This window comes from Aphanomyces astaci, assembly GCF_000520075.1.
Source record: "Aphanomyces astaci strain APO3 unplaced genomic scaffold supercont1.53, whole genome shotgun sequence".
Lineage (NCBI taxonomy): Eukaryota > Oomycota > Saprolegniomycetes > Saprolegniales > Verrucalvaceae > Aphanomyces > Aphanomyces astaci.
The window spans coordinates 19,576-44,440 of NW_009798316.1; the positions used below are offsets into that span (position 1 = coordinate 19,576).

Here is a 24,865-nt window from a genome sequence, read left to right on the forward strand (position 1 = left end):
TGAAGAGGCAGTGGTAAACGGTGTTGGCGTGTGCATGCTGCCTTTTTGCTGCCTCTGCCATGGTCTGCTGTCTTTTCCAGAAATCAAATGTCGAAGATAGTTTGTGATTGGTTAAGTGTATATTTTTTCTGACGAATCAAAAGGCTCGGTCGATTTGTTGGCACTTTACATCGTGGGGTCAAACCACCCCAAAACTGCAAGTTTCACCGGAATTCACAATAATTCAAAAGGAAACACAGTATATCTATCATGTCCTAATGTCTCATTTTCCAAGCAAAACACCTCAAAAGTAGGGGACAATTTAAGCGACATATTGGAAGCTTGATCCTAGTATTTGATACATGCATACATTTTTTGTGGTTAGGGTATAATATTATGACAGGTTTCGGGGTTTCGGGGTAAAACACATGGGATCAAGGCGAGTATTAATTTAAAAAGGTAGTATTACTACACAACTGAAGACGATAATTGTCCCATGTCTCTTAACTGTAAATTGGAACTCGACACGTTCAAGTCATTTTCCAATAATCCGAAGAACTGCACCGTTGCTTGATGGACTTTTGGTGCGTAGTGGTGGGGGGGAGACGCGACCCGTTCAGAATGAGCATCGACACGACTGAACCAGTCGATCAATTGAAGCATGCGATCCGGGCGCATCCAGAGTTTGGCTTCCCCACCAGGGGCCTCGACTTGTACTTGGCGATCAAGGATCATGCGTGGTTGTCCAGTGAGGACCCCGATGTCGTCGCACTTTCCGATCCCGCCGGAGGAGACTCCGTGGTGGCATCGTATGTGAATGCTGACAGAAAGATGAAGGCAAACAAATTTCTTTCCACGTATTTTACTGGTGGGAAGTTCCCCCCTTTCGACGCCGCGGAACGAATTCATGTGGTCGTGGTGGTATCCCCGCCGATTCGACCGCGCGAAGGTGAGTCCATTGTTGTGGACTCGAAGAAGGCCAAGCTTATCACTGGTCTTGACGGTTCGTGTTTGCAACTCAAACCACTGCAACTGTGTGACCCTGTGTTGGACTAACTATGTGGTCTATGGATAGAACCTCGTGGCAAGGTGGACGTGGCTCTGCCTTCCCCTAAAGTGTTTCAGTACGACTTGAGCACCGTACCAGTGGGCGTCCTTCTGGACACCAGTGCGCTTTCAGACGCTCTCAAGTCGTTTGGGGGGTTTCCAAGAACTCTATATGTGCGACACGAGATGAAGGTGGTATGGGCCATTCTGTATGACAACTACTTCGTCGAGCCAGTGCAAGACGTCCACTACGTGCTCCTGGGGTCGCCGGGCGACGGAAAGTCGGCACTTCTCGTGCTTTTCTGCTGCTTCCTGTCGCAGATGCACAATTTCGACATCTTCCTCGCGCGCCACGTGATATGCGACGCGGGGACGACCAGCCCCGACGTGGTGCTGTGCTTTCGCGGGTCCGTTGTCACAGGGTACCCAAAGATCCCAAGAGGGCTCTTGCCATATATCGAATTCAATCTTTCAGAGTCCTGCATGAGCACCCAACGGTACTTGGTCGTGGGGGATGGCTACCATCAGAACAGTTTCATCACAGATGGGCTCAATATATTCCAGTCAAGCGACCTCTTATCGACGTCGGGGCAATACAGGCTATCGAGCCAAGACAACCGCAGTCTCGTGCTGATGTCGGCGTGGACTCGACACGATCTCGGGGCACTTTATCCGACTCTCCCCATCAACACCTTTGAGACTCAGTACGCGTACTCTGGTGGGAATGCGCGGGACTTTTGCCGCCAGTTCTCGGACCTGTACGAGCGCCGAATGACGACGTTGCAACGACTCACCCCAGCAACTATGGAAACCCTGCTTGGGCGTTATGACGATGCACGATGTCAAGGGATGGACACCCTGACAAGCCTGTATGTAAAGGACGCCACTGACAGGTCGATGTACACGAGGCCATCCATGTGGAAGGCGATCGTGGACTCGAAGTTCGCGCTCACGGAACTCGTGACCAAAGCCGACCTCCAAGTGTACGTGAACGCGCTCCATCTGGCCGAGAACGCCATGCGTGGGGGGACTCTGCACGGCATCGCGTTCGGAGCGATGCTCCACAAGCTCGCCTGGCTCAAGCAACTGGAGCTTCGAGGGGGGGGGCTGGTGGTGTCGGTGACCGACGAGTGCCAAGTGATGGGGCACGGGGCCTCGTATGGCGAGTGTATCGAGTTTCTCAAGACAAATACGCGCACTTATATGTACTGGTACCCCGCGTACGCGACGTTCCCACCGATTCTTGACAGCATTCTGATCGTGGATGGAGTCGTGTACTACCTGAAAACGACCGTCGCCGAAACGCACGCACTAGACTGGGACCAACTGCGCGAGATCCACGAGGCTGTGTCATCTCCAACGCCACTAACAACCACAGATTCGTGTATGGAGTGGTCACGCCGGTGGGCATGTCGTGCCAGATCGCGCCACGTGGCACGCCCACGACTGGGGTCGACATGTGGGAAGCGTGGGCCGGAACTAGTGGACACGTCCAGCGAGAGTTGCGATCCCTCAGATGCTTGCACTTGGTTGGCTAACGTTAACGTGATGGATTCCTATTGTTACTAGTAGTCTACTATAGGTTTAGTGTTACATAAACTCTTGCCGGTGAACAACGTACGAGTGGGTGCTCCAACTCCTGTAGTACTACTATGCAGAACCTTAATACCTTGGTTCGTGAAACTAGGGCAGCCAGAGAATGTATGTATTTGCTTATGGATCTGTCAGCCCCAACACTGTCCTACCTACGGCTCTACAATCGAATTGGATTCCCCTGACTCGCGCCACCCGAGTATGTACTACATGGTTTTCACCTATAAACATTTTCAAAGCTATAATTGTGTTTCTTGTTCACAGCATCCATCCTCTTGGCATTAGGTTGGCTGGTATGTCTGTAGCACAATACTGCTCTACTTCTTCCCTACTAGTAGCTAGCCAGCCTCCTCCGCCCAAACTTGGTTAAAGTGTGACAGTGCCGGCTTTTCCCAGCCCAGAGCCGCCTAGCCGCCCCATTTGAAAGCGTTTCTTCTCCACTCGGATGTGCTCCTAAATGTCGCCCACGGTGCGTGCGGCAGTCGAAGTTTACCCTCTAGCTTTGCTTATACTTCACAAACGTTGGCGACTAATTGACCTCCCTCGCTACTCCTAGCTTATAAACTGCAGTTGAGCCATGGAACGAGTTGGGCGATCGAAAGCTCACCGTGGTCAATTGCCAGTGTATTATATGTACAATCTCTCTAAATTACTTTTTCGACCGCTACTGCAATTTAAAGGGTATCTACTGATCCATAAGATATACGGTAGTGAGAAGGTGGGAGTCTCACAACTAACTCAACCACAGATATTCCTCCATAATAATATGGCACAAGGTTTTTTATCAAGGCACTCGCATCTGCAAAGTTCGGCAATACAAGTCATATACTTTATGGAAGTCCTCGAATTAGAGTGGCTTAGGCCTTTCGTAGCGCCGCTAAACGTGCTGTTAGGTCGTCCGTGGCTTGCGCTGCGGCGGGGGCTGCCACTGACACGTGGGATCCCACTGCTCCAGCCGAGTCGAGTTGGCCGGCGATGACCAACCCATTCTCGTCCGCTACCATCTGGATGAGATCGTCCACTTGATCGGCGGGGGTGGCGCCGGCCGTTGTGCTGTTCATCGCGCCTTCCATGTAGGCCGCGCGGACATCGAGGTCTTCGAACTGCCGCTCGAACTGGTCCATGGTCTTGGAGATCTTCTCGACGTTCATCGAATCCATCACGACGTTCATTCCTTTGACGACGCCAGACATATTCGACTTCAGGTTGCCCATGCTGATGGCCGTTTGGACACGCGCCGCCACCGCGTCGATGCGGGAGCTCAGCTGAAGGTAGCTCAGGGCCTGCGTCTTCTCGCGGATGGCATTCTGGGCGTAAATCTTGGCGCCTTCCATGTTACCCTTCTCAATGGCTTGCTTCAATTTGAGTTTCTGGGCGATTTGGTTCTTCTCGCACTTCTTCGAGTTGCGCACAAGGGACTTGGCCGTGAAGCGCATCTTGAAGAGCTCATCCTCCAGAGTCGGTCGCTTGAGGAAGTCGAACATGGCAACCAGCTGGAATGTGGAAATGCGAAGTTGGCCGGCATCTGCGAAAATCCGGATAAGTGGTATCCGGATTCCGGGTACTGTTCCTATGTCCGGAGAATGTAGGTGACTCACGACTCACCAACATTCATTCTTGAAAATCTCACACTATATTCCAACTAACGTTAAGGGGAAAGAAGTTCGGCAAATCAATGATGCATTGGCAAAATCAATGATAACGTTAGTTTACGTAAACGTTGCTGTTACAGTACTACGTAGTACTCCGGAGTACTTTTTTCTAATGAAATTTGTAATATTGATAATTTTACGTAGTATTAACAATGATCATGTAGTACGTAGTAAATACTAACGTTCGTATTGTAATACTACTACTTCGAAGTCTTAATATTAATACACTAGTACTATAGTAGTAGTTGTGACTTACTAAACTCCAAGCTCCCAGCTTAGTATCCGTTGCTGTACTTGTACTCGACTTCGTGGCCCGTGGTGTATCCATCTGAGATCCAGGTCCAAAACACCTTGTCGCAGGCAAAGCACTTATACTTGGACCCTCTGGCAATGGAATCTTCGCCCACTTCGCAATCACCAGGGCACCACTCTCCGCAGTGGCAGCACTGAATGCATCCCTGGTCCATGTACTTCTGCGCATTGGCTTCGTCCGCTGCCGCGCTCGCCTTGCCTTGGAAATGCTGAATGTACGCCTCACTGGCATCCCCTGCGTGGTACGACCCGCCGACCTTCCCAAAGTCCGCACGCTGTTCAGAGCTGAGCGCTGCCAAGGCTTTGTTGACGTTAGTATTGAATGCTTTGGACTCGGTCAAGCCATACTCCTCCACCAGTCGTTTCATGATTGTGGGAACGCCCACCAGAGTTGTAGCCTTCGCCAATATAAACAGAATGCGATCCTTGGTCGCCTTGGCTTTGATTCCATCTAAAGTTGCTTGTTCGGGTGGAGATGGAGCGCGCCTGACTCGGTGTTTGGGTGCCGCCACTCGAACTTCTTCTTGTGCGGTTGTCTCCGAAGCCTTGCGCTTTCGTGGCATTGCACAGTCAGCTCAAGTTGGCACTCGTCGCTTTGGGGCGGCCACAACATCAACGGCACTAGCATTGTGTTTACGTGGTATGTCGACCAACGTTTGTGAAGGTTACAGTTCTGTACAGGTAGTAGTTTCGATGTGATATTAATATGTCTACAGTTACGTTTGATTGGCAAATAATTGTACATACATACTGTACTATACGTATACGTAGTACATCATTCACCTGTGTACAGTACATCACTCATCGAACTCTGGCTATTAATGGTAAGACTACTATGCATAGTAGACTTGTATTTTTGTTGGTTGGATGCTGTTCATGTATTTACCAAAGTCCACGATGCCACGTAAACACAATAATGCTAGTGCCGTTGATGTTGTGGCCGCCCCAAAGCGACGAGTGCCACCCAAGCCCAAGTCCCTCAAAGATCGCATTGTATCTATCGTCATAGAGTCATCAATCATGCTGGGGGCGCCAACGATCAAGAAGAAACTCGTCCACGACTTCGGCCTAGTGAATTCCAAAGCATTCAACACCAACGTCAACAAGGCGCTCAAGGAATTGGATGACGACGACGATCGAAAAGACTTTGGCAAATGCGGAGGCTCGTACCACGCTGGCCCAACCAGCGCCGCGTACTTGGCACATGTGGCGAAGGAGCAGGAGGCGGGCCAACTGGAAGCATACAAGCGAGAAGGCCGCGTTTTGTGCTGCCATTGTAACCAGTGGACACTCAACGAGTTCATCCGAGAGGACTACGTAGCTCGGGGCGCAGAATGCCTGTGTTGTGGCTGCAACAAGACGTACTTTACATGGATTTCGGACGGATACACTGAAGGGCACGAAGTGGAATACCGATTTGGCGATGGACGTGAAGAATACAAGCAGATTCTGCATTGAGCGTGGTGTATGATTGGTCAATTGTATCGTCCGATTGTGGTTCAAACCGACCATCATTCTGCACCTAGGTTTCCAGAAAGTGGAACTTGAAGTTATCGCAGAAGCCGGATACTTAACCGTTTGTTTCCTCAACACAAAAATCAGACCCATGCAGGTGACCGACGTGACGGCGATCATCACTGGCGCTGGCCGCGGCCTGGGGCTGGCTTTCACCCGCGCCATCCTGACAGGAGGCGGCCGAGTGCTCATGACGGACATCGACTCTGCCGCCGTTGAAGCTGCAGCGCGTGTCCTGCAGCAAGAGTTCACCGACCGAGTTCACTCTCAACAGCAAGACGTGACCGACTTGGCGTCGTTCGACGCTGCCTTTGACGCTGCCAACCGAGCGTTTCCGTCGCATCCAGTAAACGTCCTAGTAAACAACGCAGGCATCGGAAACACGGGGTTCTACACTTCGGACACTGCGTGGACCAACGTCATTGCCATCAACACCACCGCCGTCATTCGAGGCACACAGGTACAACACGTACGATGCTGACCGTGCACTCTTTCAATCTCTCGATTCAACTCAATCAGGTGGGACTGCTGCGCCTATCGCCGTCTCGAGGACAGCCCGTGGTGGTGAACATTGCGAGCATGGCAGGCTTGTACCCGTTGAAGGACTCACCCGACTACTCTGGCAGCAAGGCGGCCGTGGTTGCCTTCTCCCGAGCCGTGGGCATGAACGTGAACAAGACGAACGTGCGCGTGGTTGCATTATGTCCTGGCTTTGCGGACACCCAGATGGGCCAGGCGGTCCTCACGCACGCGCCCGCGGTGGTCCGCGGCATCGGAGGGCTCATGACCCCCGACTTCGTCGCATCTGCGTTGGTGCTCAGGGCGTTGGCAGAACAAGACAACTCGGGTCAAGTGCTCGTCGTCTCCAAGCGAGGAGTGACGTATCACGGCCGCAAATTGCCCGCCAAACTCTAATAACTATCGAAATGGCATCGCTCAAATATTATTAATAGAGTATGAAAGTTACTACTGTACGTCTGGCTATTATATTATAACAGTTACCACTCTGGTCCATGAAAAGACTCCCATTTGTTCTGATTGGTGGAAAGCCAGAGATCTCGTCTTTGATTGGCTCGTCTAAATATTTTTAGAGAAAATCAGCTCAATATCACTTCAATCTGATGTACTCTAAAGACTTGTCTAGCCTATACAGAGCACCCACACGTCACGTGCTTGCCAAAGACTTTACCCTGAGCTAGTTGCGCCTTGCAATAAGAGGTACCTTATTTTCCACCTTCAAAGTACTAACTGTTAGTATATCCCTTCTTATTAATACTACTCCTTAGTATTATTAATAGTAACGTTACACGATACTCCGGAGTATTGTGAATTCGCTATAAACTTCCAAAATTCGCATGGATTCTAATCAATATTGAATCATGCTGGAGTTCTGATTGGTTGAATTTGCTGTAAGAGCCAATCCAATCCACTCAAAATTGGATTAGCCAATAGGGTCAATTCGTGATTCCGAATCCACAATACCGGTAGCTCAAGGCCAAAACTTTGCTACTGTTGTTAATACTATTATTTTTAGTACTACTACTAGTATCCTCTTCAGTACGACTAGTACCTACTACTACTAGTATTACCTCCTAGCGTCACTTTTTGCCAATCCCGTGCACCGCAAACCCAATTGCACGGAGGTGGTCGTGGTCGAGGAGGTTCCGTCCGTCAAAGACAAACGCGGGCTTGAGCATGCTGTCGTAGATGCGAGTGTAGTCGTACGCTTTGAACTCTTCCCACTCGGTGAGCACCACCAACGCGTGCGCCTTGTCCGCGACCGCATCCGCACGATCCATCACATGCACATGGCGTCCAATGTCGTCGTCCGGCACGCCGTGGTACTTGAGTTCGTTCACGAGGTCGTCCAACTCGACCTTGGGGTCGTACACGTACACCTGGGCCTTCTCCGCCACGAGCATCTTGACGATCGTCGCGGCGGCCGTTTCCCGCGTGTCCCCCGTGTCCTTTTTGTATGCAAAGCCCAAAATCCCAATCTTCTTGTGCGTCACAGAGTTGAACATAGTGCGGACGATGTGGGTGCCGAATCTGTGCTTTTGGAACTCGTTCATGGCCACGACACTGCGCCAGTACGCGGCGACTTCGGGAAGGTGGAACGACTCGGCCAAGTACACGAGATTCAGCAAGTCCTATGTATACATACATATACGTTGAGAGTTTGCGAGAAACGACGGCAGCAACGACGACCTTTTGAAAGCACGACCCGCCAAACCCGACAGACACGTCCAGAAACTTGCTGCCAATTCTGGGATCTGTCCCCACGGCCTTGGCCACTTCGGTCACGTCCGCGCCTAATATATGGTGAAATGGATTCAATCAAGGGAAGAATCCCCATGAAAGGCAGGGAAAAGTCCCGACGAAGGAGGAAAAGTCCCTACCCGTGGCTTCGCAAATCGCCGAAATCGAGTTGATGCTCGAGATGCGCTGGGCGAGGAAAGCATTGGCCACCAGTTTGGACAGCTCCGAGGACCACACATTCGTCGTCAAGATGCGCTCTAACATGGCGCTGTTAATGTCGTCAAAGGGGATGGAGAACCTGAGGGAATCCACTGTTCGTAGATGCGAACGAGGGCTTGCACGGCGGCTTGGCCGGCGGACGTGCTGCCGCCGCCGATGAGGACGCGGGACGGAGTAATCAGGTCCTGGACTGCCGTGCCTTCGCTGAGGAACTCGGGGTTCGACAGCACTTCGAAGTGGACGCTGCTCCTACACCGAGACGGAAGTGATTCGTCATGGAAGATCGAGTGGGCTTACTTGTTGTTGGCGTTGAACACAGCCATGAGAACCTCGGCCGTGTGCACGGGCACAGTCGACTTCTCCACGACGATCTTGTCGCTGGTCGCATATTCGGCAATCATCCGTGCGCAAAGCTCGATGTTCTTGGTGTCGGCAGCGCTCCCCGCGCCGATTCCAGCCGCCTTGGTCGGGGTGTTCACACAGACGAAGATGACATCGGCTTCCTTGATGTGTCTGTCGATATCTGTGGAGAAGAATAGGTTCCGTCCTCTCGTTTCCCGAACAAGGGCCTCAAGCCCTGGCTCGTAGATTGGCAGGTCGAAGTCCTCCGAGTTCCACCGAGCGATCTGCTTCGCTGCCACGTCAACAACCGTGACGCGGATCGACGGGCAAAACTTGGTGATCACCGCCATAGTCGGTCCACCGACGTACCCCGCGCCCATGCAGCACACCTTCAACGAGAACGCTCCATCCATCGTGTCTGTCTGTTAAAGCGATCATTGGATTTCAATGAAAATTACAATCAGTTGCCTCTTTAATCTAATATTTGATCATTGACATATATACAATATAACGGGAAATAAAAACAAACGGGTACCCGAATGCCATTTTGCGTTCGTGGCCAGAAGAGAGATGAGTGCGACGAAGCGCGATCCGATCCTAGACCTTGCGAAGTACATCGACCAGAGCGTCCAAGTCAAGTTCGCAGGCGGACGGGAAGTGCGCGGCAACCTGAAAGGATACGATCAGCTGGTCAACTTGGTCCTTGATGACGCGGTCGAGTACTTGGACACCCCTGGGCAAACGCGCGAGTTGGGGTTGCTGGTATGCCGAGGCACGTCTGTGATGCTGATATCCCCCGTGGACGGGACCGAAGAGATTGCCAACCCGTTCGCGCAAGAGCAGGAAGAAGAGTAATATGTCCAGCTAATGTTGCCCCAATATCTTCACTCCTCGAGGAGGTCGTTCTAGGACTACCGGTACTGCTGCAGGTCTTCGATATGTGAGGAGATGCACAACGATTAGATTCGCGTTAGTAATACTTGCACGCATGTACATTCGTTCGACCACCGATAGAGAACCTGCTGTGCTCCATACAGCAAGGTGCTTTGTTAACTTAATAGCGGTACTTGGTCGAGTAATCCTTGGGGGAGATGACCAGCCCGCGGCCTTTGCGCGCGCCGCGGTATACCGTTTCAATAATGTCGATCATTTCCTTCTTGTTGTTGAACGCCCAGTTGATCTTGTTGTTGTTCCCCGTCCCGAGATCGATCATGATGTGCTTGTTGCGGTAGAAGAACATAACGGTGCACGGGTCGTACAGCTCGTACATGGTGTTGAAGTCGGGCACTTCCGTGATGTCCACGACGTAGATGACGGCAAAGTTCTTGACGTCCTCGGCCACGCCGCACAGCACTTCGTCCATCTGCATGCACACGGGGTCGTGATCATGGCCGAAGCGCATCACCACCACGCGGTCCCCTTCGGTCATGATGGCTTGGTCCACGGACCACCCCGTGCACAGGTGCGGCAGCATGTACGACATCGCGGCGCTCCTTACTTTTTCAAACTGAGTGTTGTTTGGTGAATGGATAGACCCGGATAATCGGGTATTATCCGGATATTGAAGTAATAATAATAATCTTCGGTTGACTATTTAAATAATTCCTACTTCTTCGACGATTTTCGCGAGTTTGAGGAAGCGGGCATACCGCGTCGTTCGACGTGCCACGACGGCGGTGGGAACTAGAAACCCGTGGGTCTTGAACTGCCGGTCCCATCCCCGAACAATGCTATCTGCGATCACTCCGTTCGTGTCGAGAAGCTCCTGCAGGTGCGGCATGGCCACATCGTCCGGCGTCTGCATGCGGTCGTTCGGAAGGTCGAGGTCCGCCCCTGCCGTCAGGAGGACATATGTGGCGTACACGTGACCAGCCTCGCATGCCACATGCAGCGCTGTGTTTCCCGCGGCGTCTTCTGCGAACACATCGGCACCCTGGTCTAGTAAATACGCGACGATGTCTGCGTGGCCTAACTCCGCGGCCAGCATGAGTGGGGTCTTTCGCTGCTGCATGGACACCACATCCACGTCTTCATAGGTTTCATGGGCCAGTTGTGTCATTTGCAACGACCCAGACCGAATCGCGGCATGCAATGGATGTTCCGTCGCCTGTGGCAGCGCAAGGAAGCGCTGGGCATCTTCCGGCGAGATCTGCGGCGGCTCGTCCTGGAGGAAGACGGGGAGGTTGGTGTCGTCATAATAATACAGCTCGGACGCAAGCAGGAGTTCCGACTGCTGCTGCGAGGACACGTAGAACTTGCTTCCAAGGCATAAGCAGAGGTAGATCATCATGAAGGACGTCTTGGACACCCGCGGACGGCCCGCCGCTTCCTTTTCGCACCTCTGGGCGATAGCGGCGGTTTGGACCAGTGTGGTAAGAGCCATGTTGGTGGCAAGTTGGAAAATAGGATGGATCGAGCGAGACATGCTTGGCAAACATTTCGTGCTGGCATTTGACTTGGCGCTCCGCCATTCGCTTGTGGTGTCACACCGTGATTTTACTACAGCTATACAGCCGATATTGATGTAAGGTGTTAAAAGCGGTATATATATTGTATATATAACAGCATTGTATTATAACATACTCCGTTTCATCCGATGCATGTATAAAGTGGCATAGAACGTGTATATAGTTCCCCTCGATAGTATTCCTTTATACAGGAGATATCCAAATGTGCAGTTACAACCTTTCCCAATGTAATGGGGGCGATGATACTGAAACGAAGAGTTTCAATCGGGATTTGCATGTCCAACGCTGGATATTTGTTTGCGTTGTGGACGCCCTTCCGCGGCGGGAGAGAGCCGTGGAAGCACACGGCGTTGAACAATCTCGGATCGTTCTAACGAGTAGTCCAATCTCTAGTTTTATGCCTTTCAGTGGTATAAGGTCCTTCTCACTCCATATATATATATATACTTTCTACCTACTGTATCACGACATCGTTGTCGTTTCAGAGGCAAATTACATACTTGTACATATACGACGTGTGAAAGCCGCCGCCTCGTCTGGCCCTGAACACTACTCTCTAACGTTACACGGTAGTATACTATGCAGTCGAGAGTTTTCGGAGACTTTTCCTTTTTCGACATTACAGCAGCAGGACACAGGAATACAGCTCACATGTTTGAAATGTCTATCGTCCTTCAATTGCAGCACCTTTACACGAGTCATGTTCCCAAAGAAATCGAGTTGGCGCCATCATCACCTACCAGTATACATACGTACATGAGTTATGCTCAATCCAAGAGGATATCGTTAACTGTTACTTCCGAGGATCGTCAAACTGACGACTTGGGCGAGGATGTGCGAAAGGGCCACATACGCCACCGCTTTCTTCACTGGCATGCCGTCGAGTTCGTTGATCCAGGAAGATACTGTGGACAGGGAGCCACAAAAGCCAGTGATAATAGCTGCTTGAACCCACTCTGGCTACGGTAGGAAACCACTGAATGAGAGGCGCTGCTACTACTACTAGTAGTACTAACGGTAGTTACTAGTACCTCTCGAAGCCACAACACCACGATGCAGTTGACGGCAGACGCCAGCACATTCGCCACCAACGTGCCAAAGGGCAACGTGGACCTGTTCAGTCGCTGGCCCAAGGCATACCGCAGCAACGCGCCAAACGGCCCAATCCACAACGAGCTCCATGTAGCCTGGTGAAAAGCCACTGCAATGGACACCAAGATGGCGCCGCTACCGAATGAAGCGAGGCAGATCCGCGGGAGCAGAACGGACGGGGTGTCGGCTGCTGGTTCGTCAGAGGTGTCCGATGGAGTTTGAAGGAGAAGGGAGTCCAATACATCCACGACCGCCTGCCATTTATCTCCGCTCTACGTGAAAATGAGCTCCAGATATTGGGCGTAGAACACGACGATATATCGACCTGGTCGGCGGCTGTTTTGCGAAGTTGCAGCGCCAGGGCGGCTGGCGGAAGCTCTACGGGGCTTTCACATACACTCGTGCCAATGTAACGACCACCCCAATGCGCCCCAAAGCAACATGTGAGCTGGATAAAGAAGACAAACGTGGCATTCACTCCTAGCTGCGTCAGGTACTGGTGTGCCGTGAACAGCTGCCAAGTCGCAAACGTGGTGCAGCAGCCGCAAAAGCCAGTCGTGATACCCACCCATACAGACTCTAGATGCGTGTACTTGGATTTCAACGGCTGGCACACGCCCATGACAAAGCATCCGACGATGTTGGCGACGAAGTAGGGTCGACCCATGTCCGTGAGCACGCTGGGTCTGGCCTGGGACCTCTCCAGCGACGTCGTCACTTCCGCTAATCCCATGCGAGCCGCGACGCCGATATAAGCAAATACCCATATCCACAAGACGGCATGCAGAGTGGGCGACAGAAGCGGCGGCTTGACGGACGTCGGAGACGCGTCGAAGTACATTTTCAACTGGTGCAATAATATGCACAACGAATCACACTATTTCACTTCCACCTAATATAGTGTGTGTTTGTCTACCAATCAAATCACGAGGTTGATTCAAATCGGCAGTTGTTGTGCAATGCGGTGGTGGACATTGGCGGGTGTCCGGGTAGCGGCCCCGTGCAGACTCCTTGGGATCCGCAGTAGACACTTCCATCATGTCCCCGTCCTTCCGCAGGAGACTTTGGAGCTGTGGGCGCCTCGGCGCGGACAAACAAGCGAACCTCTCTACTATGTGGACGGAACTGTTGGCCTGGGAGGTCATTCCCGCCTGCTGCTCGATGCGTCGCCCACCGCTCGGTTGCTGTGCATTGATCGCGACCCTGAGGTCAGTTTGTCGTCGTCCTACATACTCTTCTCAAGTAGCATGGCTTAGATCCTTGACCAAGCCAAGCGTTCGTTGGCGCGGTTTTCAGATCGGGTGGATTTCGCGCTTGGATCTTACATGGACATCAAGACTCATTTGTCCCATGCAGGTACTGTAGGTATTCTCGCAAGACTCTTCAACCACGCATGATGTTGTGGACAGGATTCCCAGACGCCGTCGACGGTATCCTCGTCGACTTGGGGGTCAACAGGTTGGTATCTTTGCTAAGATTAATGCTGAGGAACTCGCTTAGCCACCACTTGGACGCGGGAGAACGGGGCTTTAGCATCTACCACGACGGCCCTTTGGACATGCGCTTCGATCAGTCAGTGCATACGCCCACTGCCGCCGACCTCGTGAACACTCTGTCGGAAGTGGCTATGATCAAGGTGGGGATATTTCCCATCACAATCCATCCTAAACTAAGAATACGGTAGTAGATCTTCACTCAGTATGGGGAAGAGCCCCTGGCGAAGGAATTTGCCAAAGCGATTATCCGACGGAGGGGGACAAATCCCTTTGAACGAACCGACCAACTCAAACGGTGCATTGAAGCCATTGCCGAAAAATGGAAATCTCCTAAAAAAGCAGCCCCCAAAACAGGGAAAAAACCCATTCATCCCGCCACTCGAGTCTTCCAAGTATTCACAATACTTCATATCTATCACAGTATTATGTATATATATATATATGTACTGCGTAGGCATTGCGCATTGCCGTCAACTTTGAATTGGATCACCTTGAAGTACGATTAACTAACTACTAACTAGTAGTATCAGTTGCTCCATTCGCTCGTTAACAATGGGTACTACAACACGTAGAAAGGCGTACCAGCGTTTCTCGAGTGTTTGGCAGTCGATGGTCAATTGGGTACGTCGCGCCGTTCTAGAGCAAATACGTAAGCAATTCAATATTGTAGCTACCATTGCCTTCCATTCCCTCGAAGATCGATGGATCAAGCGATACTTTCGAGACGTGGTGGACGACACCGAGGTATTAATAGTAACTGCACACTCTGCTACGTAGTTACAGTCGAATTCATTATATTATACATGTTTTATATGGATACTTCGAAATCATAATATATATATATATTATGTATTCATATACTATTAGTTATATAATATATTATGCATATCATAGGAGTTTAAACTGACGCAGCGCAAAGCTATCCAAGCGACAAACGATGAAGTGCTGGGAAACCCACGGAGTCGAAGCGCCAAGTTACGCGGCATCAAGCGGATCGTATCGCTGGCACAAGAATAATAGTATATTACACCATTCAGAGTAATATATTGCATTTTAGAGTATTACCGATAAATGCAAGAGTACTACTACACCGTTGTACTATTGGCGAAACGTCAAGGGGTCCAACGCATGAATAGTGTCGCCTTCAGGTAACATATATTTGCCTTTAGATTTAATGATTCTATTGTTTCTTTTCATAATGTGTCCTCTCTTGATGACTTTGTCATATTAAATTATTGTAAATTAAATAAATATTAAATATATAGTTTGATAGAAAATATTATTATTATATATACAATAGATATTAAATATATAAAGTTTAAAGTCAGGTGGATTTGTCGTCATTTCTGCCTAACGTTACACTAATAGTATTTGTAGGCAGAAATGACCACAAATCCACCTGACTTTATCATTTACGTTACACTAATAGTATGTGTAGGCAGAAATGACCACAAATCCACCTGACTTTATGACTGTTTCAAGTTGTAGTCCAATGCGTACACTATTTGGGTGCATGTTGCGTCGACACTGAGGATATATACTATTAATAGTATCAGTTACCAAGTGGAGATTTCACCAAATATGATCCATATTTCCATGTATTGGACGGTCGCTACACTATTATACTCCCTATTAATAATGTATGTAGCCTGTAATATGGAAGCCACATTTGTTAGTTCATAGTTACGGACAATGGTGTAGTAGAAAGCTACTACTACTAGTAGTAGTATTACTAGTAGGACCAACGTAGTACACTGCTGTTTAATATGTGGACAAGCAATTGCAAGTGGATTAGATTAACAACATACGAGTTTCGAGACGGGGAGCAAGGAATAAGTAAGGAGGCCGGCGACTACCGCTGGGTGCTTTGGTAGAGTCGCATGGCCCAGTCATCTCGATCCTGGGAAGTCGGCGCCTGGAGGTTGAGCACCTTGCCGCCGCTCAACGAGACGCGGAGGTCCTGGTATCCCTTCTTGGCCACCGAGCAGATGTAGCCGCGGTACGATGGGACGCACCACGGCTGCTTGTTCTCGTACATCGTGAGCATCGTGGCTTGGAGGACGAAGAACTTGATGCCGTTGTCCCCACGCAACCACCCGGAGCGATCGACACTGTCACTCATCCTGCTCAAAGTATCGTGGTCGCTGAGGACGGTGCATGTGGACGAACAGTCCGATGGGGAAGGGGTCTCCTTCTGCTGCTGCATCAACATCGCTGCGCGTTGGCAGACTTGGACCCATTTGAAGTCGGTCGAGGAAGTATTAGCGCGGACGTGGATGACTTTCCCGCTTGAGCCAAACACTTTGAACCCCTTGGAGGTGCTCTCGACATACACGACGCGAAGAACCCCTTGAGGCGAACTGCACGTACCACTGCTCAGCACGATGGAAGGGTTGGCAGAGCATGTGTCGGGAAGTGTGTCGTAGAACGAAAGCAGCGGGCCGCACAGGACAAAGTACTTCCGCCTCCACAGCGAGAACACACCACATTTCTTCCACAGCCAGCCCTGCGCATCATTGCCGGAAGGGTTCGAGTCAGGGACACGTTCACCGCGGCTATGCGCATGTGGGGTTGGTGGCGGCATCTACCGGTGTCGGCGGTTGTAGTCAAGTCGTTGGATGAGGAAGGGATAGGCTGGACGTAGCTTGCGAGAACGAACACCACATGGAGAATTGGTTCAATGTGGTAAACCAGGTTTGTCCCAATTCATATATAACGAAACAATGCTACTTACAAACAATGTATAAGTTACTTCAACGTGGCAATATTGCTATAAATACTATCACACCAACAGGGAAAAACACGCATTCCGCAGTCTACTTACGTTAGTAGTCGCCTTACGTTAGTAGTCGTAATGGGATAAACACATAGGAGCACAAGACCATTGGTAGTCGTAATGGGATAAACACATAGCAGCACAAGACCATTGGTCACCTTAACGTTGGTTCCAATGATAAACCCAGAGCATTCATTGATTGTTCGTTCGATAAACAGCAAATCCGGATATGGGTTCCATCGTATCCGGATTGGGTGCCCATCGTATCCGGACATGTACGCGATGGTTTATCCGTATCCGCATCTTTATCCGGATAATATTGCTTCCTTCACCCACCGCACGCGATCGATCATCACCAACATAATGAGCGACGACGATGACATCTACATCCCACTAAAGCAGCGGCGCCGCGAAGAAGAGGAGCGACGTGTGAAGCGACAGAAACTCATCCAGGAGAAGCTCAAGCAGCATGCACAGGACGACGAGGAAGAAGCTGCCGACGACGACGCCACCTCTCGACAACCCACTTCGGCGGCGACAACCGACCCTGCTTCTGACGACGTTGATGCCGCTGCCCCAACACGGTCTACGGTGAGTTTGCTGGACCAGTCGTTCCAGCTCAAGAAGAAGCGAGAAAACGAAGGCGTGAACGAAGACGACCGGATACAGTCCACGTCGGAGGTGCAGCTGCTGCACGAAGCGTCACAGGTCCAGAAGGGCGCGCTGGTGTCCGCCGCCGAGCACGCGAGCGGCGTTCGATACACTGAGTCCCTTCAAACGACATGGACACCTCCTCGACACATTGCGCGTCTCACCGAGGACGAGTGCGACCTCGTACGCAAGAAGTGGCACATTCTCGTCGACGGCGACGACATCCCGCCGCCCATCAAGTCGTTCGCCGAGATGCGTTTCCCGCCCGCGATCCTCAACTCATTGAAAGCAAAGAACATCATCCGCCCCACTCCGATCCAGGTCCAAGCCATGCCGTGCATCCTTTCTGGACGGGACCTCATCGGCATCGCGTTCACCGGCAGCGGCAAGACGCTCACATTTACGTTGCCGCTCGTGATGCTGGCCCTGGAGCAGGAGAAGAAGATGCCGCTGATTGCCAAGGAAGGGCCGTTCGGAGTCATCCTCGGGCCATCCCGCGAACTCATGCGCCAGACGTACGAGATTGTCACCCACTTCACGTCGTCCCTGTTTCAAGCTGGGTACGTTGAAACATTTCGTCCAAAATTCACTTTTTTTCGCCGTTTTCCCGAAATTCCCAAAATTCACCGTGTTTTCGCCGTTTTCCCAAATTTCGTCCAAAATTCACCGTTTTTTCGCAGTTTTCCCGAAATTCGCAGCCTGCTGTGCATGGGCGGCCAGGACAAGCGCGAGCAGCTCGACATGATCTTCAAGCGCGGCGTGCACATCGTCGTGGCGACCCCCGGCCGCCTAAAGGACTTTTTGCAGTCGAAGAAGATGCACTTGGATCTGTGCCAGTACATTTGCCTAGACGAAGGCGACCGCATGCTGGACTTGGGCTTTGACGAGGAAGTCGCGGCCATATTCAACCACTTCAAACATCAGCGCCAAACGCTGCTCTTCTCCGCGACCATGCCGCAGAAATTTCAAGATTTCGCCAAACAAGTGTAAGTGTTTTCGACATGTTTTGGCTTTTTTAAAAAATATATCTCGTTTTTCCACGACCATGCCGTGGAAATAGGCCAAAACGATCTCGCTACGTTTTCGACTAGAATCAATTGTTGGACGTGTTTTAATATGTTGACAATTTATTATTATTATTTATTACCGTTGGATTCAAATAGTTTGTTTATATATTAATTATATACCTGTACGATATATATATATATGTATAGATATATATAAGCGCCTTTTTCGTGTTTTTATGCAAAACCTCACCATGACGTGAATTGTTGGACGTGTTTTAATATGTCGACAATTTATTATTATTTTTATTATTATTTATAGATACAAATAGTTTGTTTATATATATTTGTTAGCCTCGTGCGCCCAATTCTGGTCAACGTGGGCCGGGCGGGGGCTGCGAATTTGGACGTGCTCCAGGAAGTCGAGTATGTGAAACACGAGGCCAAGATCGTGTACTTGCTCGAATGTTTGCAGAAGACGGCGCCGCCGGTGCTCATTTTCTGCGAGCGCAAGGGCGACGTGGACGACATCCACGAGTATTTGCTGCTCAAGGGGGTGGAAGCCGTGTCGATTCACGGTGATTACTAATCTGAATTTGGGCTTTTTTTTAGCATTTTTTGGGGTTTTTAGGTGGAAAAGACCAAGTTGAGCGAAACGAAGCCATCGATTTGTTCAAGCGCGGGGACAAGGACGTGCTCGTGGCGACGGACATCGCGGCGAAAGGTCTGGACTTTCCGGACATCCAGCATGTGATCAACTTTGACATGCCCGTGGAAATTGAAAACTACGTGCATCGCATTGGCCGCACGGGGCGCTGTGGCAAGACAGGTATGGGTTTTGACAGGGTATCGGGTGTACGAGATGTTCGGGTTTTAGGGGTCGCCACAACCTTTATCAATAAAAACGTGCCTGAAAGTGCCTTGCTGGATCTAAAGCACTTGCTCGTGGAGGCCAAGCAGCGCGTGCCGCCGGTGCTCAAGGCGCTGGACGACCCCATGGAACACTTGCAGGAGAATGCCACGGGCTCCAAAGGTAGTAGTTACACTTTACGATTAGGGTCTTTTTACAGTGAAAATGACACGATTTGGGTCCTAATGGCTTTGTTTTCGGGTGAATATGATACGATTTGTCGTTTGACTGAAACGTTTTATGCCTCTAAAATGATTCTGTTCTTTCAGGTTCAAATGATAGTATTTCATATGAAATGGTTTTTTGAGGTGAATAGGATACTACTTTTTAGGGTTAAAATGATACTTTTTAGGGTTCAAATGATACTTTTTGGGGTTTAAATGATACTTTTGAGGTTAAAATGATACGTTTTGGGGTTTAAATGATACATTTTGGGGTTAAAATGATGCTTTTTGAGGTTAAAATGATACTTTGGATGTTTTAATCGACACTTGTTTGGCGGTAGGGTGTGCGTTCTGTGGTGGGTTGGGCCATCGGATCACAGACTGCCCCAAGCTCGAGTCGAATGCGCGGAAGCTCAATGCCGGTCGCCGCGACTACTTGGGCGGCCAAAGCGGCGGCTACGGAGGGGATACTCTGGGCTGATATATCACAATAATATATTCTTGTAATATATTCAAACATGTTTACTTCAACACTTTGCCCAGCACTCGTCGACAGATGAGCCACCAGCCCCCGGCGGAGACGGAGCCGGCAGGGAAGAACGGCATGGCCACCAGGCGTTCCACGGGCATGAGCCGCCCAGGAGGGAACACCACGAGCGGACTGGACCAGAACACGACAACCACGATCGCCAGGAGCACAGGTTGGATGTAGCCAAAGTAGCGGGGGACCGCTGCATGCGCCAAGCGCTCGACAGCCAGCGTCTGCTCCTGCTTCTTGACGGTGTTCATCTGACGCACCAACTTGGAATGCTCGACAAACATGTCGACGCTGTTGAGCTTCTTCGCTTGGACGGCGAGCACCGCATGCTGCCGCTGCAGGGCGAGCTCTGCCTGCGTAGGTCGGCTTCCTCGTGTCTGCAGAACATGCAGCAGCACCTCCACCACAACGCACAGCAGGGTCAGGACCAGAAGACTTGGCGCGTCCACCGCTTGAATCATCACCACACTCACCGCCGTGGAAAGAAAGTGTCGTGGCGATAATTCAGACTTCCAGACATTTGATTCGTTGAATTTTATCCAATCGTAAGCTCGTAACACTGGTCGAGCTCTGGAATTGTTTATATACTTTGAATTCGTAAGGTATACATAACGCTCTATAAAACATGCTTGCTTTTTGTATCAATCGCTGGCTTACTTCCGCACCCACGTTATCCACCAGTGACCAAGTGATGGGATAAACGTTGGGATAAACTAGTAAACTGTGACATCCATCAGCCTGTCATGCAGCCACGTTAGTTCCCATGTAAGGCCCCCTCTGGTGGCCCCACCAAGTCGACCAAGTCGGAGAGCCGCCATCTACCGACGGTCTTCCCCTGCTTAATTCCGGAACTCGGACATCCATTCCCCCAAATGACGCTCGATTCTACTACCTATTAGTCCCAGACCACTGACAAGGGAACACCGTCAAATAGTACACTGTACAATCCATGCACTTCACACAGCCGCGTAAAAATTGGGCGCCCATACATACGCACCGCCTTGCTAAAGCACAAAATTGGACATGAAATGGTAAGCTTTAAAACGTGTTATTTTGCTCCCGGGGGGCCATAACATCATCGGACGTTGCCCTTTGACTGGTGGTCAACATGTGAGTTATCTGTAACATCAATTTTGCCCATTAATCACGTGTATCGAACTGGTCTAGGTAGCCTCAGATTCCACCAATTATTATGCTTCTTTCCATTCAAAGTGGGTATTACGTGATTACCTTAATACATATGCTGCTTAGTTTGACGCAATAGTATAGGACACGGTGGATGCTGTTGGTTATCCAACAATGTGCTCAGTTCATCACGCCCTTTTGAGTCTGCTTGCTCGCTTCATTCTTGCATCCACTGCCAACCACCACGACACTACTACCTAGCAACGTTCGTATGGCGCTTCTCGCTAAAGACGAAAAGCAAATTCGCCGCCGGCTGCAATGCAAGATGAACATGCGATGCCATCGCGACCGCCGGAAGAGATCGGCGCTGCAACTCGAAGCCGCCATCGATCAGCTGCACCGCGACGTCCAGCAAGCCCAGACCCGCCTCGCGTTCTACCACTCGCTCCCGTCGCCGTATGATGGTCCCATGGCAATCGTCGTCGAGTACAAAAAGCAGTTCAGCATGTACGAGTGCGGCGACGCCCAAGTGCAATTCCTGCGCACGTGCTTCTCGCCCAATTTCACAGCCAACACCTTGTCCTTGGACGGGTTTATAACGTTCTGGCAAAGGGCGGCTCCCGTGTACGCGACTCCCGACAGCCTGCTCAGCATCTTACCCATCGAGAACGACCGCATCGAAATGCAAGTCCAACTGCACACCCCGCTCACGAGGGACGTGCTAGGCCGAGTCATGGTGGGCTACGACCTCGACGACGAAAGCCCCGACACCATCGACGCGTTGGTCGCTACCAACACCACCATAACCCATGTACTCACGCGGACGTTCTTCTTCACCGAGGACGAAGCCACCGGCAGGCCGCAAGTCACCCATTCGATTGCCGTCGACGACAGATATGTCCAATTGGGGCAGCTGCTCGAAATAGCCCGTCAAAGCCACACTCAATCCGCGGAAACTTCTTGACAGTTAATATAGTGCGCCTCCGGTTTCTTCTTTTACATGTTAATTCAAAGAAATATTTTCACGTAGTATATCCTTTAATAGTACTAGTATAAAAGTTATTATACTACGTAATACATAGATAGTACTAGTTCTGATTTATGGCATCTTAAATACAAGTCTTTTACTGTGTGGTACTCCAGAGTACTACAGTAGTACTAGTATTGGAAGTCATAGATTTGTACCGACCTCGGATAGACACTGTCGCATGTTCCCGTGGCTTCACAAGACCGAGGTTGCCACGTGGCAGGTTGTCGCAGAGGGCGAAATCACACGTAACATTTGACGAGCAAGAATTGGTCACGTTTTGGGAGGTCGTGCACATCCGGAGGATACGGATATGGAGGGCGCTGATTGGTGGGAGCATGGCATAAGCTTTTCGTACATTATTTCCCCATGCTTGGAGGGCTGGGTCTGGGGCTAAAGCAGAAGCGCAAGACGAGCACCGACTTTTACATGCCGCCTCCATCTTCCAGCATGATCGATCGGTCCAGGCTGCGATACGGCGTCCTCGCGCTCCTCGTGTTCATTACGGTCATGTCGCTGTCGACCCTCAACACGTCGCTGCGGTCGACGCCGTCGTTCCGCGTGCCGCCGCCGCCGTCCACGTCGCAGTTGGCGATTGCGTGGGAGCACCTTCCCGACCGATTCGAGCTGGGCTTTGTCGCAGATTTGGACAAGGCGAGCAAGGTCTCGGACAGCAAGAAGCCGCTGTTCCAGTCGTACTTTCAAAAGGCCATTCTACAGCGTCACGACCGGCCGGATACGTCGTCGGTGGCCGACAGCAGCGCCGCCGCCCAGTTCGAGTACTCTGTCACATGGAAAGACATGGCGACGTTCAGCACGACGCTCAACGAAGCCGGGCGCGGGTTCGAGCTGAGCGAGTTGGCGTGGTTCCAGGGGCAGCTGCACTCGTTCGACGATCGCACGGGGCTCGTGTTCCGCCTCGATCACTTTTCCATGCGCGACGGACCCAATGACATGCGCGCGGTGCCGGTGGCAATCGCCATGGAAGGCAACGGCGAGACGACCAAGGGCCAGAAGCACGAATGGGCCACCGTAAAAGACGGCGAGCTGTTTATGGGCAGCATCGGCAAAGAGTTCACGGCCGGCGCCCAAGTCATCCACGAGAATAACATGTGGGTGAGCATCCTATCGCATAATGGCGCCGTCCGCCATGAGAACTGGACGGACCGCTTCAAAAAAGTGCGGGAGGCCGTCGGCTGCGGGTACCCGGGGTACGTGATCCACGAAGCGATCGAGTGGAGCGCCGTACACCGGCAGTGGTTTGTCCTCCCCCGGCGCGTCTCGACTGAGGTTTACGACGATGTCGCAGACGAAAAGCGCGGGTCGAACCTCCTCATCGTCGCATCCGAGGACTTTAGCCACCTTGAAGTGCGGAAGGTGGGGACCATCACTCCCGAACGGGGGTTCTCGAGCTTCAAGTTCGTGCCGGGGACCCACGACAGTGTGATTGTGGCGCTCAAGAGCATGGAGAACGACGCGACGGACGCCCAGGCCGCGTACGTGACCGTCTTCACCGTGGACGGCGCCGTGCTCATGCCCGAGACGGCCCTCCCAGGCACGTTCAAGTACGAAGGCGTGGCCTTCCTCCACGATTATTGAGTAGTACGTTAGTTGTTAATAGACCCCCTGAACCTGTGAAACGTGATATTGGTTTCCGCCATGTCCTCATAACCTGTGAAACGTGATATTTTGATTCCGCCCTGAACCTGTGAAACGTGATATATATTTCCGCCATGTCCTTATCGTCCTAGCCAACAATTTGGAAATTTCTACAGTATCGACGATCGATTCTTTGCATTGACTTTTGTATGTAAAATTTCGAGTCGACTACATTCATAAACTACTACACGTTTTTGCGGTTAATTTCGAAAAATATCTGGTATATTTCGTGGAACCCCGAAAACAAATTCATGGAAATTCGAACGACGTCGGCATTTCGTGTCGTGGGAACGTCGAATTCACTACTCATTCTATTTCGTGGACTGCCAGGCCAGTATACAGTATTTCGTGTTAGATTCGCAAACATACAATATATTTCGTGACGAGCCCAATATATTTCGCATAAATATTAACACAATAGGTCCTATCAACTCTACTTAGTATACTAACTGTAAGTTACGTGGTACATATCTGGAGCAACTCCACCGGTCGTGTCAGCCACGTCGACGTACAGAAGCGTCCCAATCTCTGCAAAGTAATACGGTCGTGCTTGAAAAGTGTGCGAACGACGTTTCGCACACAGTTTTCTGACCAATCAGAGCGAGTTGAAGTGACCATGCGAAATATATTGGTCTCGTCACGAAATATATTGGAAGTTTGCGAATCTAATAACTGAGCAAATAAATCACGAAATATAATGAGTAACTTCGACGTTCTCCCACGAAACTACATGCTGACGTCGTGAAATATAATAAATTTCCACGAATTTTAACCCATGGGATTCCACGAAATATACTGATCTCCCCCCGACTTGGACACAAATAAAAATAAAAACTCTCACAGTTCATAAACTCAAAAGGTTATTCGTTTTTACAGAACCTTTCGTCACTGCAATTGAACCTGAGCCATTCGCTTGCTGAACGCAGCCAAGTCATTGTCAAGGATTCCAGTACGTCGCCAACAGTTCACCACTGTCGATGGTGCCACAGAGCGCCAAGCGTCCTTCGCCCACTCCATTGCTACTACTAACGAAATTT

The 24,865-nt window shown here is 50.7% G+C and overlaps 16 protein-coding genes across 25 annotated transcripts; 8 read left to right on the forward strand and 8 right to left on the reverse strand.

Annotated features, from left to right (window-relative positions):
- Positions 1-600: 600 nt before the first annotated feature.
- Positions 601-2,564, forward strand: H257_14014 (hypothetical protein; the record flags this gene model as incomplete). The annotated part of the gene is made up of 3 exons (XM_009841724.1): positions 601-982; positions 1,055-2,373; positions 2,448-2,564. 3 exons carry the CDS (start codon positions 601-603, stop codon positions 2,562-2,564), a joined length of 1,818 nt encoding a protein of 605 aa, XP_009840026.1.
- Positions 2,565-3,252: 688 nt separating this feature from the next.
- On the reverse strand, positions 3,253-4,125 carry H257_14015 (hypothetical protein). The gene has a single exon (XM_009841725.1). It carries the CDS (start codon positions 4,101-4,103, stop codon positions 3,477-3,479), a length of 627 nt encoding a protein of 208 aa, XP_009840027.1. The 5' UTR covers positions 4,104-4,125; the 3' UTR covers positions 3,253-3,476.
- A 288-nt stretch (positions 4,126-4,413) lies between these two features.
- H257_14016 (hypothetical protein) lies at positions 4,414-5,212 on the reverse strand. Its single transcript, XM_009841726.1, has one exon. The coding sequence runs from the start codon at positions 5,144-5,146 to the stop codon at positions 4,547-4,549; it is 600 nt and encodes a 199-aa protein (XP_009840028.1). The 5' UTR covers positions 5,147-5,212; the 3' UTR covers positions 4,414-4,546.
- Positions 5,213-5,450: 238 nt separating this feature from the next.
- H257_14017 (hypothetical protein) lies at positions 5,451-6,041 on the forward strand (the record flags this gene model as incomplete). The annotated part of the gene is made up of 1 exon (XM_009841727.1): positions 5,451-6,041. One exon carries the CDS (start codon positions 5,451-5,453, stop codon positions 6,039-6,041), a length of 591 nt encoding a protein of 196 aa, XP_009840029.1.
- Positions 6,042-6,189: 148 nt separating this feature from the next.
- On the forward strand, positions 6,190-7,013 carry H257_14018 (hypothetical protein; the record flags this gene model as incomplete). Its single annotated transcript, XM_009841728.1, has 2 exons — positions 6,190-6,558; positions 6,618-7,013. 2 exons carry the CDS (start codon positions 6,190-6,192, stop codon positions 7,011-7,013), a joined length of 765 nt encoding a protein of 254 aa, XP_009840030.1.
- A 580-nt stretch (positions 7,014-7,593) lies between these two features.
- H257_14019 (hypothetical protein) lies at positions 7,594-9,421 on the reverse strand. The gene is made up of 5 exons (XM_009841729.1): positions 8,874-9,421; positions 8,656-8,825; positions 8,498-8,614; positions 8,307-8,410; positions 7,594-8,248 (listed from the first exon to the last, which is right to left on the reverse strand). Exons 1-5 carry the CDS (start codon positions 9,329-9,331, stop codon positions 7,697-7,699), a joined length of 1,401 nt encoding a protein of 466 aa, XP_009840031.1. The 5' UTR covers positions 9,332-9,421; the 3' UTR covers positions 7,594-7,696.
- Positions 9,422-9,430: 9 nt separating this feature from the next.
- Positions 9,431-9,855, forward strand: H257_14020 (hypothetical protein). The gene has a single exon (XM_009841730.1). It carries the CDS (start codon positions 9,489-9,491, stop codon positions 9,771-9,773), a length of 285 nt encoding a protein of 94 aa, XP_009840032.1. The 5' UTR covers positions 9,431-9,488; the 3' UTR covers positions 9,774-9,855.
- Positions 9,456-10,430, reverse strand: H257_14021 (thioredoxin-like protein 4A). Its single transcript, XM_009841731.1, has one exon. It carries the CDS (start codon positions 10,399-10,401, stop codon positions 9,973-9,975), a length of 429 nt encoding a protein of 142 aa, XP_009840033.1. The 5' UTR covers positions 10,402-10,430; the 3' UTR covers positions 9,456-9,972.
- A 49-nt stretch (positions 10,431-10,479) lies between these two features.
- H257_14022 (hypothetical protein) lies at positions 10,480-11,570 on the reverse strand. The gene is made up of 2 exons (XM_009841732.1): positions 11,502-11,570; positions 10,480-11,423 (listed from the first exon to the last, which is right to left on the reverse strand). The coding sequence occupies exons 1-2, from the start codon at positions 11,518-11,520 to the stop codon at positions 10,513-10,515; spliced, it is 930 nt and encodes a 309-aa protein (XP_009840034.1). The 5' UTR covers positions 11,521-11,570; the 3' UTR covers positions 10,480-10,512.
- Positions 11,571-11,979: 409 nt separating this feature from the next.
- On the reverse strand, positions 11,980-13,409 carry H257_14023 (hypothetical protein). 4 transcript variants are annotated; one of them, XM_009841733.1, is made up of 4 exons: positions 12,804-13,409; positions 12,418-12,750; positions 12,184-12,346; positions 11,980-12,122 (listed from the first exon to the last, which is right to left on the reverse strand). In XM_009841733.1, the coding sequence occupies exons 1-4, from the start codon at positions 13,317-13,319 to the stop codon at positions 12,085-12,087; spliced, it is 1,050 nt and encodes a 349-aa protein (XP_009840035.1). In that variant the 5' UTR covers positions 13,320-13,409; the 3' UTR covers positions 11,980-12,084. The 4 variants fall into 4 exon arrangements, with proteins under 4 accessions (XP_009840035.1, XP_009840036.1, XP_009840038.1 ...); XM_009841734.1 differs by having other exon boundaries at positions 11,980-12,346; XM_009841736.1 differs by having other exon boundaries at positions 12,418-13,409.
- Positions 13,410-13,428: 19 nt separating this feature from the next.
- Positions 13,429-15,044, forward strand: H257_14024. 2 transcript variants are annotated; one of them, XM_009841737.1, is made up of 9 exons: positions 13,429-13,686; positions 13,735-13,834; positions 13,888-13,936; positions 13,979-14,114; positions 14,166-14,366; positions 14,429-14,470; positions 14,547-14,595; positions 14,645-14,718; positions 14,869-15,044. In XM_009841737.1, exons 1-9 carry the CDS (start codon positions 13,438-13,440, stop codon positions 14,989-14,991), a joined length of 1,023 nt encoding a protein of 340 aa, XP_009840039.1. In that variant the 5' UTR covers positions 13,429-13,437; the 3' UTR covers positions 14,992-15,044. The 2 variants fall into 2 exon arrangements, with proteins under 2 accessions (XP_009840039.1, XP_009840040.1); XM_009841738.1 differs by having other exon boundaries at positions 14,166-14,470.
- Positions 15,045-15,741: 697 nt separating this feature from the next.
- Positions 15,742-16,640, reverse strand: H257_14025 (hypothetical protein). The gene has a single exon (XM_009841739.1). It carries the CDS (start codon positions 16,556-16,558, stop codon positions 15,827-15,829), a length of 732 nt encoding a protein of 243 aa, XP_009840041.1. The 5' UTR covers positions 16,559-16,640; the 3' UTR covers positions 15,742-15,826.
- Positions 16,641-17,082: 442 nt separating this feature from the next.
- H257_14026 (hypothetical protein) lies at positions 17,083-20,514 on the forward strand. Of its 6 annotated transcripts, XM_009841744.1 has the most exons (6): positions 17,083-17,961; positions 18,082-18,387; positions 18,760-18,983; positions 19,037-19,234; positions 19,283-19,438; positions 19,821-20,514. In XM_009841744.1, exons 1-6 carry the CDS (start codon positions 17,114-17,116, stop codon positions 19,958-19,960), a joined length of 1,872 nt encoding a protein of 623 aa, XP_009840046.1. In that variant the 5' UTR covers positions 17,083-17,113; the 3' UTR covers positions 19,961-20,514. The 6 variants fall into 6 exon arrangements, with proteins under 6 accessions (XP_009840046.1, XP_009840044.1, XP_009840045.1 ...); XM_009841742.1 differs by having other exon boundaries at positions 18,760-19,234; XM_009841743.1 differs by having other exon boundaries at positions 19,037-19,438.
- On the reverse strand, positions 19,467-20,511 carry H257_14027 (hypothetical protein). The gene has a single exon (XM_009841746.1). The coding sequence runs from the start codon at positions 20,476-20,478 to the stop codon at positions 20,002-20,004; it is 477 nt and encodes a 158-aa protein (XP_009840048.1). The 5' UTR covers positions 20,479-20,511; the 3' UTR covers positions 19,467-20,001.
- An 899-nt stretch (positions 20,515-21,413) lies between the features above and the next one.
- On the forward strand, positions 21,414-22,166 carry H257_14028 (hypothetical protein; the record flags this gene model as incomplete). The annotated part of the gene is made up of 1 exon (XM_009841747.1): positions 21,414-22,166. One exon carries the CDS (start codon positions 21,414-21,416, stop codon positions 22,104-22,106), a length of 693 nt encoding a protein of 230 aa, XP_009840049.1. The 3' UTR covers positions 22,107-22,166.
- Positions 22,167-22,530: 364 nt separating this feature from the next.
- Positions 22,531-23,851, forward strand: H257_14029 (hypothetical protein). The gene has a single exon (XM_009841748.1). The coding sequence runs from the start codon at positions 22,539-22,541 to the stop codon at positions 23,766-23,768; it is 1,230 nt and encodes a 409-aa protein (XP_009840050.1). The 5' UTR covers positions 22,531-22,538; the 3' UTR covers positions 23,769-23,851.
- Positions 23,852-24,865: the final 1,014 nt, after the last annotated feature.